The 15815-nt window shown below is 39.2% G+C and overlaps 1 protein-coding gene across 3 annotated transcripts in view; it reads left to right on the forward strand.

The window, feature by feature from the left end:
- Positions 1 to 15815, forward strand: part of Dync2h1 (dynein cytoplasmic 2 heavy chain 1) — a 190913-nt gene that overhangs the window by 154775 nt on the left and 20323 nt on the right. For all 3 annotated transcript variants that reach the window (XM_076926138.1, XM_076926139.1, XM_076926140.1), the window contains 2 exons: positions 2142 to 2258; positions 10467 to 10676. In XM_076926138.1, the coding sequence (XP_076782253.1) occupies positions 2142 to 2258; positions 10467 to 10676 (327 nt within the window). The remainder of the gene's footprint in view (positions 1 to 2141; positions 2259 to 10466; positions 10677 to 15815) is intronic.

Here is a 15815-nt window from a genome sequence, read left to right on the forward strand (position 1 = left end):
CTAATTAGCTACCAAAGTATTTTCAAATATGATTCTTTAAAAGAAAGGCAAAGAATTAGGATGGATGAGGTAGTATTGGAAACTGGGTTATTTACTAACCTTGTATGAATTTAAACATCTTTTGAGGAGAGGTTTAGTTTTTACATTTGCTTGTGTTAAAATCATAAAAGCTGTATATTTTGTGACTTATTTTCTGGCTTTTAGTACCACATTGACTTGAAAAATGATTCTATAAGTCTTTAGCATAGCAGTTTGTTTCACTTTGGGTCTTGGATGAAGTATCTCTAAAATAACCAATGTCTTAATGTAGCTTTGCATGTGACTCACATTTGAAGAGACACAGACATAATAAAAATTTACCCCCTTCAATTTGTATATTCTAACAAACAACAAATCTCTAGGTATCTTGTGTATATACTTTAACTTTTGCATATATAGGAAGATTGATACACTGTGATATCACCTTGAAGAAACTGTTGAAGAAAAGACTTTAACTATATTGAAACGTGTTTACTAAATATTTTATCTGAACTTTATAGAGGAAACAAAAGTGTATTTGATTTGTAGAGCTGGCAGCTACTATCCCAGCCATTCCTGTGCTCTTACGGAAACGTCTTCGTGTGTCTGAACGTCCTTGTTTGTTGTTCTCTACTCATGAGAGAATCAGCACAGCATTTTTATATGTGTGTGTGTCTTGGCATCTTTCTGGAACAAAAAAAAAAAAAAACCATGCCCATGGGGTGGGGTGGGGGAATGCTAGCCAACATTTCTTTTAAATAGTTTAAAAAATATATTTGTACTTTTCTTCTTTACATTCATGTTTTCTGTTGTCTTTAATGAATTTAAAACACAAATAAGTGGCTGCAAGTGTTACCAGAGTTAGAATCCCACGTCTCCTGACTACCAATTAGGGACATTTTGTAGTGAAGCGATGCTGATAAATTAAGTGCTGTGTAGAGTTCAGCTCCAGCAAATGGAAATGACTCATCAGAGAAACAAAGGCAGCCAAGCACTGACTCTCCACAGTGCTTTTTGACTAAGAAATCAATCAAAAGCTCTCAGAGTTGAATCCAGCAGTGTAATCATGTAGATGTAGCAATTAACTTGTACTTTCATTCAGAAAGATTTATAGTCCTTATTTTAATACAGGTTTACTAAAGTAAAAGTGTAACTTAGTAAAGTAATATGCTACAAAAACAAATGACAGCTTATATCTCTTCAAAAGGTGAAGGTAGCTAGCAGGCTGCAGGTATTGAGGGGTAAGATGCTGCCCTGTGAAACATGCACCTGGGTTTCTTGGACTCACTTTGTTTATATCAGATAAGCCTTATGATAACTGAGTTGTACTTGTTGGCTGGAATATTGCAAGGCAAAATTACTGAGGAGCCCAGTCATTTTACGGTCACCACCATGCCCATGGCACAGTAGTGGTCATGTTCTGGGTCATCTTTAGCAAGTACTAAGGAGACAGATGTTTCTAAAATAGAACCCAGTAGACGTGATTTCATTTAGGAAAGAAAATGCAAGTGATTGATTTTAATGTGTACAGCAAGGAAGCTACTAATACTAACGCTACGGCAGCAAAGGCCCCAGCAGGCCTTTGTTTACCCAGCGTCACTCTCATTAATTGATCTGTACATATTTCTTTGGGCCTTTGTGTGGATGGAATATTAAAATGAAAACTGAAAATTAAGCACTAAAAGTCTGTAAACTCCTTCACCAGCTAGGAGCCACTTGATTTGCATTTATTCTGTGCTGTGTTTTTAAATACACTCAGCATTTTGAAATGTTTAGATCTAAATCAATCGAACTGAAAAGCATTGTAGATTTTGAAATGAACAGGAAGAGAAACCAGGAAGATATTAATAATGGCACAGCGTGTACTTCCTGCATAAAGAAGCAGCTTTTCTAACAACCATTGCAGTATTTAATTTTAGAATGCTTTCCCTCAACTTTTCAGTCTTTAGTCTTTTTAACTATTTGAATAATCCTGTCGTTCAAACTAAATGTTAGAGATACATGGATTATACACATCTATACACGCTTCAGTTGTTACAGAATGTGTAGCTCTGCACTGTGCCATGCCCCTGCTGGGACTTAGTTACTGTACCTGACTCATGTGATGTGTTCTCTTCACTCAGGTCATCTCCCAGCTCAGGATCTTGGGAAGATCGGTCACAGCAGGTTGTAAATTTGACAGAGAAATCTGGTCTAATGAACTTTCCCCTGTTCTCAATCTTTGGAAGAAGCTGAACCAGGTTAGTCATGGGAGGATTGAAACATTTATACCTTTTCCTTTTGCTGCTCTCTCCAGCCCCCTAGAGCTATGCTATTCTGCCTGACTCATGAAGATATCCAGGGCCTGCTTGTCCTGAGACACATAGACATTCACATTGGGCATTGTGATGCAAATCCATGCCCTGCTTGTCCTGAGCAGAAAGACCATCACAGCAAACCTTGTTCCTGAGTCACACACTCAGGGTGTTTGCTCTCCCTGCTTCCTGTCAGTTCACACTGGGGTTAGTCTTCTTTATTCTTTGTTGTAACCAAATTTACCCATATTTAACCAAATTTTCAATTAAAGCCTTTAGCAAATCATTTTATGGTTTTGTAATATACATGGTATTAACCATATGTGTAAATATTTTACCTCATTACATTTACTTTTTAAATCAAAATTTACTAAATTTTAAAGGTCTTAATAAATTTTGAGCAAATGGACTAAGTAAAGCAAAAAAATTCTACTAACAAAATAATTGAGATAGGAGACATAGTGAGAAAAGCAGTTTCACTTGAATACTTTTTTGCATATGCTGTATACTAGTATGTATGCATGTGTATGCCTGGCAATATATGTGTTAACATTCTAAGTGCATGTGAGAGCCTGACATAGACTTTTGGTGGTGTCTTCCATTTCTCTCCACCTTGAGGCAGAGTCTCTCACAGAACTTGAAGGTGTCCTCTTTGGTTAGCCCAGGTAGCCCCTGTACCTGGGACTCCTTGTCTGCTTCCCATGTGCTGGGATCATTACTAGGCTGCCATGCCAGCCCAGTTTTTACACAGGACTGAGAGTCCAGCCCTGGGCCTCACTCTCACTGCACTGAGCTACACTCCCAACCTTGAAGGCATCTCTCCTTCTCTGCTCTAACAATGGTTTCCATGTACTTTTAACTCAACTTTGTAGATTATTATTGTGTATATAACAAAGCCATAGTAGCCACGTAACACAAAGTTTTCTAAGAGGACAAAAGCAGGTATTCTTCTGCTGATGTTCAGAGTATATAGTCTCACAGTGGCACATGGAATACATTGTTGGCTTTAAATTTATCTAGACTTCCAGATTGGTTCTGTTGGTTAATGATCCAAAACCAGGTGAAGCGCTTCCCCAGAGACACTCACGGATGTGGGACTCACTGCAATAACATGAGGTTTATTAATAAATTGATAAATTGATAAAAAAAAAAAAAAAACACAACAGTGCACTGGGATTCCCTTGTATGCCGTCAAGAAGAACCCTGAATTATAGCTGAGGGCAGCTGATATAATATTTTTACAGAATTTATGAGGGCAGTTATACAATTACTTCTTAAACATTAACCATAAAGGCCAAACTCTAACAGCCGTTCCCAGGCTTGGTTCCATTCCCAGCCCCCCCCCCCCCCCCCCCGCCCCCTTCCCAGGCCTGGTTTCTAAGTAACTCAAATTTGCACCTTATCTTTTTATAACAAAGAAGGTCAGCTTAAGAAGCTATTGTTTACCCAGGTTTTACTGTGTTACGGATTCTCTCTTGGGTCTTTCTTCCTGGAATGTTTGAGTCTTTGGAATGCACTTCTCCTGGGATGTGTCCCTGGGGGAAGTGAATGTTTGAGTTTAAAACCAAAATAGGAGCTTTTTATTGATTTTAAGTTTCTACAGTTCTGCCTATCTTAATTCATCTCCTTTTGCCTATTTTCTGGCTGGTGAAGTAGAGGCAGTCATAAGCTGCTGTAACAGCTAGCACCACACTAGGTACTTGGTAAATACTAGCGATTTCTAGTACAGATCCTAAGAACATTAGGATGACGTTGTTCTTAGATGTCTGTGTTCTGGGCCCATTGGTCATTCCTTGATCAGTAGAAAATGTAGAAAAGTATCATTTGTAGTGTTTAATTAACACTAAAAGGATGTAATTAACAAAGGAGCTTATCCTAAAAAGAGACAGGTCTACAGAGAATGCACCCAGATTAGCAGGCTTGGTCATCTCTAATGCCAACTATGCTGTACACTGAGGGTTTTGTTTTTTTGGGTTTTTTTTTGTTTTGTTTTGTTTTGTTTTTTTAACACACTGAGCTTTTAATCCATAGGAATCCAATTAGTTTAGCAGAGCTAATAATAATGATAACCATAACTTTTAATGGACAGCTAATAGGAGAGTTCTGGCTACACTCAAAAATGAGTTTAGCAGAGGTAATAGTAGATGCTGAGGCCCCTAGCATGGCTAGGACTGCTTAGCTATGTCTCGTTGAACATTTGAGAAGACTTTTAATAATTTTTTGAGAGCTTGATACACTGAATTTTGAGCATATTGGCCCCCCATTGTACTCTCCACCCCTCTCTTTTATATCCACCCTGCTTTGCGTCTTTTTTTTTTTTTTTTTTCAAAAAAACGCTGTAGTCTAGTTTGCATGCACATATGCTGTTGGCTCTGTGGACCATCTACTGGAGAGTGTTATACCTACCAGAGGCCACACTCCACAGAAATCTAACTCTGCCTCTTTTGGTGACCCTTAGCTAATAATAGCTCCTGAACTAGGGCAGGAATGTGGTACCTCCCACACCCCATGCTGCGTGTTGTCTGGCTGTGAGTTCATGTATGCTGGTTTTATGCAGAGGGATAAAAGCCAAATAAGTACAACCTGGTCATTGCTATAATGTGGAAATGAGCAGCATGTGAGTCTCTTAATGTTTTCTCTGCGCTGTGAAATCTTAGTCATTGAAAGGCAAGAACAGGTGGTATCTGGCTGAGAGGGAACAACCTGTCACCTAAAGCCTTTCCCAAACATTCCGGTTGTTCTTTGTACAGCACCATCTCTGAAGATGTTTGCTTCTGAGAACATCTTTGTTGCATCATCACATGTAACTAATTGACACAAAGCTTAGCTGCACACCCATTTTTAGCCTTCAGTTATTTTTCTTCAACTCTTGGGGAAAAGTGTTGATATTTGTAATGGTGCTTGCTAATCTGATTGTCACTCTTTTGAGGGTGATTGGGTTTTTTTCCTCTTGTATATTATGCCCTACTATCCAGCTTCACTGTAATATGTGTGAGTATAAGCATTTCGTGTGTGTGTGTGTGTGTGTGTGTGTGTGTTTTAATCTATTTGCTTCATAGTCAAAACTTTCTATGCACAGGTGAACTTCATCCACTTAAGCACATACTGTGAGACACCACGTACCTCACTAGCTGTGGGTGCTCAATAATTGCTTCTTTAAAGAATCATATCCATTTAAGGCCATATAAAAATAAAATTCTGCAGCTAAAACTTCTCCTTGGGGTGCTTGGAGGGATGGCTCAACTGTTAATGCACCAGCTGCACTTACAGAAACCTGGGCTTGGTTCCCAACACTCACTTGCTGGTTTACAACTGTTCTTAACATCAGTTCTGGGAGGTCTGTTGCCCCTTTTGACCTTTATGGACACAGCACACACATGGTACACAGACACATATGGATAAAACTCTCATACACATATAATAAAATCAAATAAACAAATCTCTTTTTAAAATCAGAAACCTATCTCCTTAGTGTATCTAGGTCCAGCTGTGCAGTTCATTGCCCTCTCTGCCTACATGCAGGTGCTCAGACACCACCTGTCTCCTTTATACTTTGCATTCTCACACCATCTCTTGGGTTCAGAGTTGTCTTGTCAAACTCGGGATTCAGAAGTATAGCAGATAACTTGACATTTTGTCACCAAGCAGTGTACCTTTTTAGGCTTCGTTTTAATTGTTATGTATAAATCAAATGTTAACTATTATTTAAATTTTTATCTCAGATAGGATATCATGTAACCTAGGCTGGCCTCCAAATCACTATGTATTCAAGAGTGGGCATGAACTCCTTGATCTTCCCGCTCTGCGTCCTGAGCTCTAGGGTTACAGGCCTAAGCCACCATGCCCAGTGTGTTCGTGTTAAGTTGCTAGTAGCCAAGCCTCAAATCTATCATATCTTGTACTTTATCCTATCATTCTTTCCCGCTGCCTTCCAGAAACCATTTTATCCTATGATTTATGTATTATTCTTCCTGTTATGAGTCACTGCACAAAGTTGCAGATTTGTTTCTACTATGCACTTGTTTTTCAAGCCATCCTTAATAAATGAATTTTTTGGAAGAAACCCCACAAGTGGCTGTATAGCTTCTTCCAGAGTAGAGCAAACCTCAATATCAGATGAGTATATCATGGTAGAGTCTGTCTCTAGAACTTTCCAAATGCTCTTCTCAGTCGTCTAGCTCAACTAACCTGTAGAAGCTCAAGAAAGCCCTGTTTAGCCCCAGTGCCATCTGGCTTGCTTCTAATTTCCTTTTTCATGTGTCAGTACTTTCAAGTTATAACAGACATTTTTTAAAAACTGTATTTTTAGTTAATATTTTTAATTGAAAATAGATTTTCTTTCTCATGATATATTCTATGTCAATTTCCCTTCCTTTACATCTCCCACTTCCTTTCCACCTCTCCTCCAGTCCAGATCCATGCCCTTTCTGTCTCATTAGAAAACAAACTGGCTTCTAAGGGATAATGATATAATACATGATATGATACAATATAATGTGATAAAGCAAAAACTAACACATCGGAATTGGACAAAACAAACAAGGCACAAGAAACAGAAACCTACTCTTGGGCACACTCAAGCAGTTCCTTAAAATACTAAAGTAGAAGCTATAACATATATACAAAGGACCTGCTGCAGACCTGTGCAGGTCTTGTTCATGCTTCCTCACTCTCTGTATTTCATTTAACCTTAGATCATGTTGATTTATGGGGCCTTTCTTCCTTGGTATCTTCCATCCCCTCTAGCTCTGATGCTTTTCCTACCTCCTCTCCACAGGATTCTCTGAGCCCTGACTGAGGGATACAGTGGGGACATCTCATTTACGGCTGAGTGTTCCAAGGTTTTTCTCTGCATAATGTCTGACTGTGGGTCTCTTTATTTGTTCCCATCTTCTACAGAGGAAGCTTCTTTAATGATGGTTGAGCAAGGCACTGATCTATGAATGTAGTGGAATGTCATTAGTTGGTTAGCTAGTTAGTTAATTAGTTAGTTAGTTTTAATAAACCTTTGATGTAACCCTAGATAATTGGGCTATCTACTCGTGGGTTCTTTGTTACCCAAGTAATATCAGGCATGAATTCCATTCCGTGTGTAGTGGACCTTACATCAAATCAAAATGGTTGGTTATTCCCATAATCATTGAATGATAACCAGCCTATAATCTGTAGACCCACAGACATTGGGTATAAATTGAATAGCAGGGATAGACATCTCCCTAGGAAAAGTAAATAGACTAGATAGTTATAGATAGAGTGGGGGCTGGATTGGGAGGATCAAATGGGGAAAGAAGGGAGAACAAGGCAGAGAATATGGAGACAGATAGCTATAATCAAGGACCATTTGAAGGATAGTATGGAAACCTAATATAGTAGAAACTTACATACATACATACATACATACATACATACATACTGGGAGAAACAGAGCCCTAACTGGACTTCTATTCTCAACAAATGAAGGTTCTAGTACTGAGATTGGGTTACATCTAATTGTGTGGTTGATACATACATATATACATACATACATACATACATACATACCAGGAGAAACAGAGCCCTAACTGGACTTCTCTTGTCACTAAATGAAGCTTCTAGTACTGAGATTGGGTTACATCTAATTGTGTTGTTAGCTAAAGGGGTCCCATGGGAACACCCAAAGAGCTTAGGCTATTGCCAAGGCTATAGGTTGCTCTCCACAAACTGATGATAAGGGCCTCATTATTTAAGCCCTACATATCCCCTTGAACATGGAGAATTTGAGCTGGTGCCTACATAGAACCTTCATCCTTGTGTTCTATTGTCTTTGGGACTAGTAGATACTCTGCATGCTATCAAAGGAGAAATGTGAACACCAATCCAGCACAAACTGTTTTATTTGCAAAAGTGTCCTCCATATAAAATATGAAACTATATTTTAAACTCCAAGTATGTACCTTGAATCCATAAGAATTCTCTTGTTAAACACCCCATCATTGTTTACATTATATTAGGATATACAACAATACATTTGTACACTAAGGAGTTATCCCAGTTTACATCTTATCTCATTAAGTAATTTCAGAATCACTTCAGAATGTTTTACTAGCTTTTTCCTTCATTGTCAGTATGGATGGAAGGTCTGCTGTATGGTAGAGGCCATATTAAGGGCTAGTGACTAAGATAGACAATTGTTGCACACACAGTCAAGTTACTTACATGTTTTTTATTCAAAGTCAAGTGACTGAATTACTCATTCAGAAGAAAACCAAGATTGCTTTTTGGATGTTCTATGTTGATGTGTTAAGGAAAGAATTCTTGGTGATGTCAGAGGGATAGTATTCTAGAGAGAAAGGTCAGTTTGCCATCTTTGTTACTAAGACCAGCTTGAAAGAGACTTAATATTATATACTGCAGTGGTTACATGATATTCTTAGATAAGATGAATTCAGTGAACTAATGGGACAGAGAGGTAATAAAGAGTGATTTGCATTTTATAGAGGCCAGATTGATATATTGTAAAGAATAGATTCAATTAAGAAGCTAGTCAGAGCTTAAACTGATTTAAATTATGTTGTGGGAACAATTTGCTGGGGGCTTTGTCAAGAGTTCTGGTTATGTGAGTACATATCACCAGATACTCAGAGGTATTGGATGTAGCTAAAAAAGATCAGATTGTAGGCTCAAATGTGTTTTGAACATTATTTATCTTTCTTTATGGCTTTTTAGATTGGCATGCATGTTAGTGACTATAACTTTTTAAAGGAAGTGTATTATATATAGTTACACATTTTAACACTATATTTCATTGTTACTCATACATTATTCTGCCAGTTTTGCAATGTCACATGCACAGTTTACCTTTTTTTTTTTTTTTTTATCATCTTCTCTAGTATTTCCATAAAGAAAATTGCTAATACTAAGCTTTTAAAACAGTGATTTTTAAAAACAGAACTGCGGACAAGCTCAACCTGAGAGGTTCTGCTCTCACATGACACATGAACACTGAGAGGTCAGATCGTGTTTTACATTTATATTTCATAAGAGCTTTACCCTTGTAACTTCTAGTACCTGGCTGATGGCAACAATTACTGAAAATGACTGACTTCCTGGCCAATTTACACTTCCTACAGTTCCAGCGCTTCCATTCGTTCTCATTTAAATTATTATGATGCAGGTGTACATGAAACATGCTTTTTTGATGCTTTGAGTTTATTGTGAGGAAAAACACATGGCTAACTTTTTTTTTCCTAAACACAAGTTAAACCAGAAATGAAGTTTTGTCTATACTGACAAATAGATTTACGTATCTAATCAAAATTACAGATTAAATAGATTATTTTCAAAAGAATGAACTGATGTTAAGTAGACTAATAATCTACAGTGATAAAATAACTAAAATAGTTTTTTCTAATATTCTTATACTTAAAAAACTTCTTTTAAATTGATCATTTATTTCTTTTTGAGCATTGTCCAACTTCTGTTAGGTGAACTGTGATGGCTGAGCCCAGTGTCTAGAGTCCTCAAGGCCGAGAATATGCCTAGGACATATATGGCCTTGGATGGACAGAATACTTTGTCTGGTGTCCTTGCAGTTTTCAGTGTGCTTTGTATAACTTCTGGAGCTCAGCCAGCATCACCACTGGTCCCAGCAAGTCTGTAGTGAGTCAGTCCCAACACAGCTCTATCCTCTCCCTACCTCAGGAAACTTAAGTTATTCAAGTGCCCTGCTTTCTGTTTGTAAGATTCCATTCAGCAAATCAGAAAACACAGCAGGCATTTTAACCAGGTGGCTAAAATGTTTGAATATGTGGTGGAGCTGGGAAGGATTCAGAGTTGTGTCCTTGCTGGAGGAAGTGTGTCACTGGGGACAGGATTTAAGACTTCAACTGTTCTGTGAGGTGGGTTGCTTTGACTTAGAAGGTTTCCTTTCTCTATGCCTCCCTCATACACTGACTGTTGGTTCTTAGTGAATCTTGTTTTGGTATTCTTTTTCCACCTAACATACTACTAAAAATTGGTAAAGTCCAGAAATCTGTATTTATAGACTCTGTTCTTCCATTCATAAAATACAGTATTCAGAAACGTGAACTTATGGATGATTTTTGACCTTTTATATACTTTGGTATATTATTGATGTTACTACTTATTAACTATGACATGACCTTGTTCTTCTAGAATTCAAACCTAATTCATCAAAAAGTATCACCTCCTAATGATCGACAAGGATCTCCAATATTATCCTTCATCATTCTTGAGCAGTTCAATGCCATCCGCTTGGTGCAAAGTGTTCATCAGTCACTTGCTGCCCTCAGCAAAGTCATCAGGGGAACTACTTTACTAAGTTCAGAAGTACAGAAGCTGGCAAGTGCTTTATTAAACCAGAAGGTAAGTCATAGGGCTATCATTTCATGTGATCTCCTTTTGTGAAATGCGTTTACCAGGACTCCTGTGGGTAATAGTAACAGAAAACTAACAGTGAGTCTAGTGGAAGCATTGAATCAAGTTGAGGCAAGTTTATAATTCTTTAAGATCTCAGCCTACTTTCTCCTCTCTGGCCATCTCTTCAGAACATGTATAGTGAAATGTATGTTTATTTCACTTTGGGACAAGTATTGTATAACATGTTGCTAACCTACCAGACCAAATCTTTGACCCTCTAAGCTCAAAGTTGTTTCCTAGCAACATAAACAAAAATCTGGGCTTCTGCTTTGTTTCAAGCAAGTTGGGTTGTGAGTTTGCCTGTGCCTACACCCCTCTATAGGCAGGCAGGTGGTGCTCTCATGTCGAGGAGGGCTTCAGCCAAAAGCTTATGAGGAGCTTGGTCTGAATGGTGAGGCCAAGAGAAAGATGACTCTAGTGAAACACCAGGATACATCCACCTGAAAAAGCGATCAGCACTTCTCTCACTAAGTAACTGGACCACTTTAGAAAATAATAAAATCCATGTAGTTCACATCAGTTATACAGAAACAAGGGGCAGGGGGAGAGATGATGTCCTCAGTAGGTTGTCATGTTTATTTAGGGTCCTAATTGCTTTTCCATACATAGAAGTCTAGGCCTTCCCCAAAACAGGGGTATTCCTCCTTTGTTGTCATTGGATAGGTTTTCTGTTGGTTTTTATCCCTTGTATACCTTGCATTCTTGTGTAGTCTCCTTGTTGAAACAATTGATCTGTATTATTTCTGTCAAGTCTCTCAATTTTGTCTTCAGTTCCTGACATCTTTTCCTGGAAGCTGGCTAGATCTTGACTTTGTGAGTCTTGCCAGGTTTTTTTTTTTTTTTTCTTTATTGAGCTTTTCACTTTCACGATTGCTATTCTTTTTGTTTTTCAGAATTTCAATCTTTTTTCTGAACATCTCATCTAAAAACCTTGCTTTCTCAACCAGATCTCAAAGGGACTTCTGTCCTTTGCATCCTTGTGTGAATCCTCTTTCAGGTCACCAAGTATTTTTAAAATTAAACCTTTACATTCTTAGTCTAGTGTCATTTGAATTCTTTCAGGTTTTATTTGGTCCAGTTATTGAGGAGTTGTGTGATGTTTAGAGGCACCATCTTGGCTTACATGTATGTTTATGTACATGTGTGTATGTGTGTATACATGTATATGTATACATGTATGTATATATATGCATGTGTATGTATGTATGTATGTGTATTGTTTCTGTGGCGCAATTTGCCTTTATTGTATTCTCTTCCTGTCTTATGTGAGAATCTTATCAGTAGTCAGCCTATTCTGTTTCTTAGAAGAGAAAAGCACACCGCAGAAATAGTCAGAATTCAAAAACAGACCATATAGGTAAGCATGATGAAAACAATCTATAGGTATCAACTCTAACATGAATAAGGATAGAAAACAGCAAGAGGCTTATAGGATGAGGTAGGAGTTAGCATTACAAGCAAGTGGATTAATAAGTAACTGAAGAAAAGGGAATTGTCAAAAGAAGAAAACTAAGCATGAAAACATACAAACCATGTGTGATGAAGGCTTATAATAGTGAAAGATCATCCAATAAAATAAATTCAGGTAACACCTCACAGTCAGAAGGAAATACAAAGGACCAGAAAAGACCTAGTGTCACTTAAGGCAAGGGATGGAAATGCTCCACTGATTTGTGCTGTGTCTGTGTAAGGGAGGAGGGTGTGCTTGCTTTCCCTTTGAGACCCAGGCTTGTTAGAGCAGAAAGGTATTTGCAGGCTCAGTCCTGCCCTGCCTATGCCACTGATGTGCCTGCTTTAGCCCTGCAGTGTCTGCTATATCCATACTTGGTAGTAAGAAAGGGCTTCACTGGAAATGCTCCTTGCCAGCTGAAACTGAAGATGTCTCAGGGCTGGTACTTCTCTTGAGAGTACGCTGACAGAGCTCATGGCCTAAGGAATACCTGAGTGGGTGACCTTTCTACTGAGTTTCTCTGGGGCTCTGAGAGCTCAGAAAGCCCAAACCTTTGAGTAGTTGCTTGTACCTTGGCCAGTCAGCTCTGGCTAGCTCACTGTCATGCATAGCTTATCTACTTTTCCCAGAGGTGGGGCTACAGACATATCTAGAAACACCCTTTGCTTCCCCCACATTGGGTTCTTCTCTTCCCACCAATTGGACAAATCCACAAATCTACATCACACCCAGGTTCCTGAGCCCACACTGATTCTCAGAGTGGGCCCTTGTTTAGCCAGTTGATACAGGAAGACCTTTGGTTCTTAGAACACTTCTTTCTATTTCTGTCTTCTTTCTCTTCTCCTTAGCTAAGTGGACTAACTGAAGATCCCTGTGTGTGTGTGTGTGTGTGTGTGTGTGTGTGTGTGTGTGTGTGTGTGTTTCTCTGTCAAAGCAGCAGTGGGAGCCAGCAAGTTCCTGGGACCCTGTGGCCATGGACATGCCGAACTTGGGACGCACCATGCAACATCCAGAATCTCTTCTGGAATTGTTTTTTTAAAGTGAGGCAGATAGTATGCATATGCAGGTTGCTGGGACTTTTGGCTTTCTTCTATTCAAAGGTTTCTGATGGATATACACACCCCTTTCCAGATGATTTTGCAAGGTTAGACTGCACTGGCTTCTTACCAATCCCAAGTTCAGATTCTCTAGAGGTCATGTGGTCTCTGTGGTCCTCACTTTTCTACTACAGGGTGTTTGCACATCACCTCTCTCCCTGCAGCTATACCTCTGATGTCCTCTTTTAGATTCCTGGAGCTTCAGGAAAGTTCTGAATGCTTATAACACAAAAATGCATGCATGTGTATGCACACACACCCGTGTCCACACAGACATACAACACATTCTCACATGCACAACTGGACTGCTTCTTTTGCTTCTATTAACCATTTTGGAGACATATGGCATAATCAACTGAAAAAAGATGAGTCACTCTAAATTGTTTTCTATGATGAGAATGCCACACTCTTTTTTTTAGATAACTTTTGAAGATAAAGCTTCTAAAGGCTTTATTATATGAGACCCTTTCCTTGATTAAGACTTACTATTTTATAAATGGCTCACAAATTTTTAATTCTTTATAATATCATTTCATTTTTCCCTCAGCTGTTAATGTCTTCTCAGTGTTTCTTCATTTGCCATAGCAGTATTCATAGCAAAGGAAACAGATGGCTAAATCTTAATTAAAATATGAGACGCAGATATCATATATAAGTGAGTATTCTGTATTAGGCTTTGATAGCTCTTTTAGTAAAGTGTTTAACATAGAAACAAGAGAACCTAAGGTCAGCATGAGAACCCAAGTTTTACCCATGTGAAAAACCAGGGGCTGAAGCACAAATGTGTAACTCCAGCTCTAACAACAGGTGGAGCCAGGTGATGAGCTCTGTGCTCGCTAGAGAGCAACAGACGGACACCCACGGCCAGCCCCCAGCAGACTCACAGACACACAACACACGCACACACACACACACACACAAGGAGAGAGACACACACACACAGAGACACACACAGACACACACAGACACACTCAACTATATAATCTTGGGGTGGGTATATTTCACTATACTTAGTTTCATCATTTACATGAGAAAGAACTTGATAAAAACCTTTTAAAACTATGGTTTACAAAGCACACTTATATTGTATGATTGGGGATACCTCTGTGGTGTTTGAAATTGAAGTGAGAATAGGCCAGTTTTGACCAAGACATTAACATTAAGTTTTAATAAAATTAAAAATTATACTATTCTATGTATTTCAAAATAAAATTTAGTTTTTATCACATTTAAATGTGCAATTTCTGTGCTATGTGCTATTACTTAATATAATTGAGAATGGCACCAGTGTACCTGGGATAATTTCAGCAGGAATTGTCCTGCCAAAGATTAGGACTTATGTGACTTATGTGACAGTTGCTGGTGATGCCAAAAGCTTCGCTGCTTTTATTTTATAAAAAGACATTTTAATGAATATATCATTAATATTACTATTCTCTCTTACACGTTAGAACAGATTTTAAATCAACTTTAAAGCTTTAATTAAGTCAAACTAAAGCCAACACTTTCCTTGTCATTCATACTAAGTAATCATGAGTGTATCATTTTATTAGAAATTAGTGGATTACGTTGCTCTTTTAAAATCATTTTAAGTGAGCTCTTCATAGAACCAGTTTTTCAGATGATCCTGACATACTGTTAGGTTGGTGTCACTAAATACCTCTTCATCAGTTGAAACTGGAAATGGCAAACATGCAGACTTTGGGTTATCCTACAGTGGGAGGAGAGTGGTCAGAGGGGACACAGGGTTGTGCAGCACAGAAATCCACAGAAGGAAGCTCACTCGGTTTCTCGTTCACTTGCCTCACTTTCCCAGTGCACAGTCTGGAGGTACAGTGTAATAACTAAACACAGGTTTACAGTGTGTGATGGCCAGATCCGGGAGTTAGTGTGCGCCTCCTTATACACGGTGTCTAGAAACCTTCAAGCTCTTTTCAGTCTTTATAACCTATGTACAGGAATAGAGCACAATAGTGCTAGGTAAGGAGAGGAGAGGGACAGTGGAGGTTACACTGTGGGGACTGAGGGACAGTGGAGGTTACACTGTGGGGACTGAGGGACAGTGGAGGTTACACTGTGGGGACTGAGGGACAGTGGAGGTTACACTGTGGGGACTGAGGGGACAGTGGAGGTTACACTGTGGGGACTGAGGGACAGTGGAGGTTACACTGTGGGGACTGAGGGACAGTGGGGGTTACACTGTGGGGACTGAGGGGACAGTGGAAGTTACACTGTGGGGACTGAGGGACAGTGGAGGTAACACTGTGGGGACTGAGGGGACAGTGGAGGTTACACTGTGGGGACTGAGGGGACAGTGGAGGTTACACTGTGGGGACTGAGGGGACAGTGGAGGTTACACTGTGGGGACTGAGGGACAGTGGAGGTTACACTGTGGGGACTGAGGGACAGTGGAGGTTACACTGTGGGGACTGAGGGACAGTGGAGGTAACACTGTGGGGGCTGAGGGACAGTGGAGGTTACACTGTGGGGACTGAGGGACAGTGGAGGTTACACTGTGGGGACTGAGGGACAGTGGAG

The sequence above is a fragment of the Arvicanthis niloticus genome, chromosome 27 (genome assembly GCF_011762505.2).
Source record: "Arvicanthis niloticus isolate mArvNil1 chromosome 27, mArvNil1.pat.X, whole genome shotgun sequence".
Classification (NCBI taxonomy): domain Eukaryota; kingdom Metazoa; phylum Chordata; class Mammalia; order Rodentia; family Muridae; genus Arvicanthis; species Arvicanthis niloticus.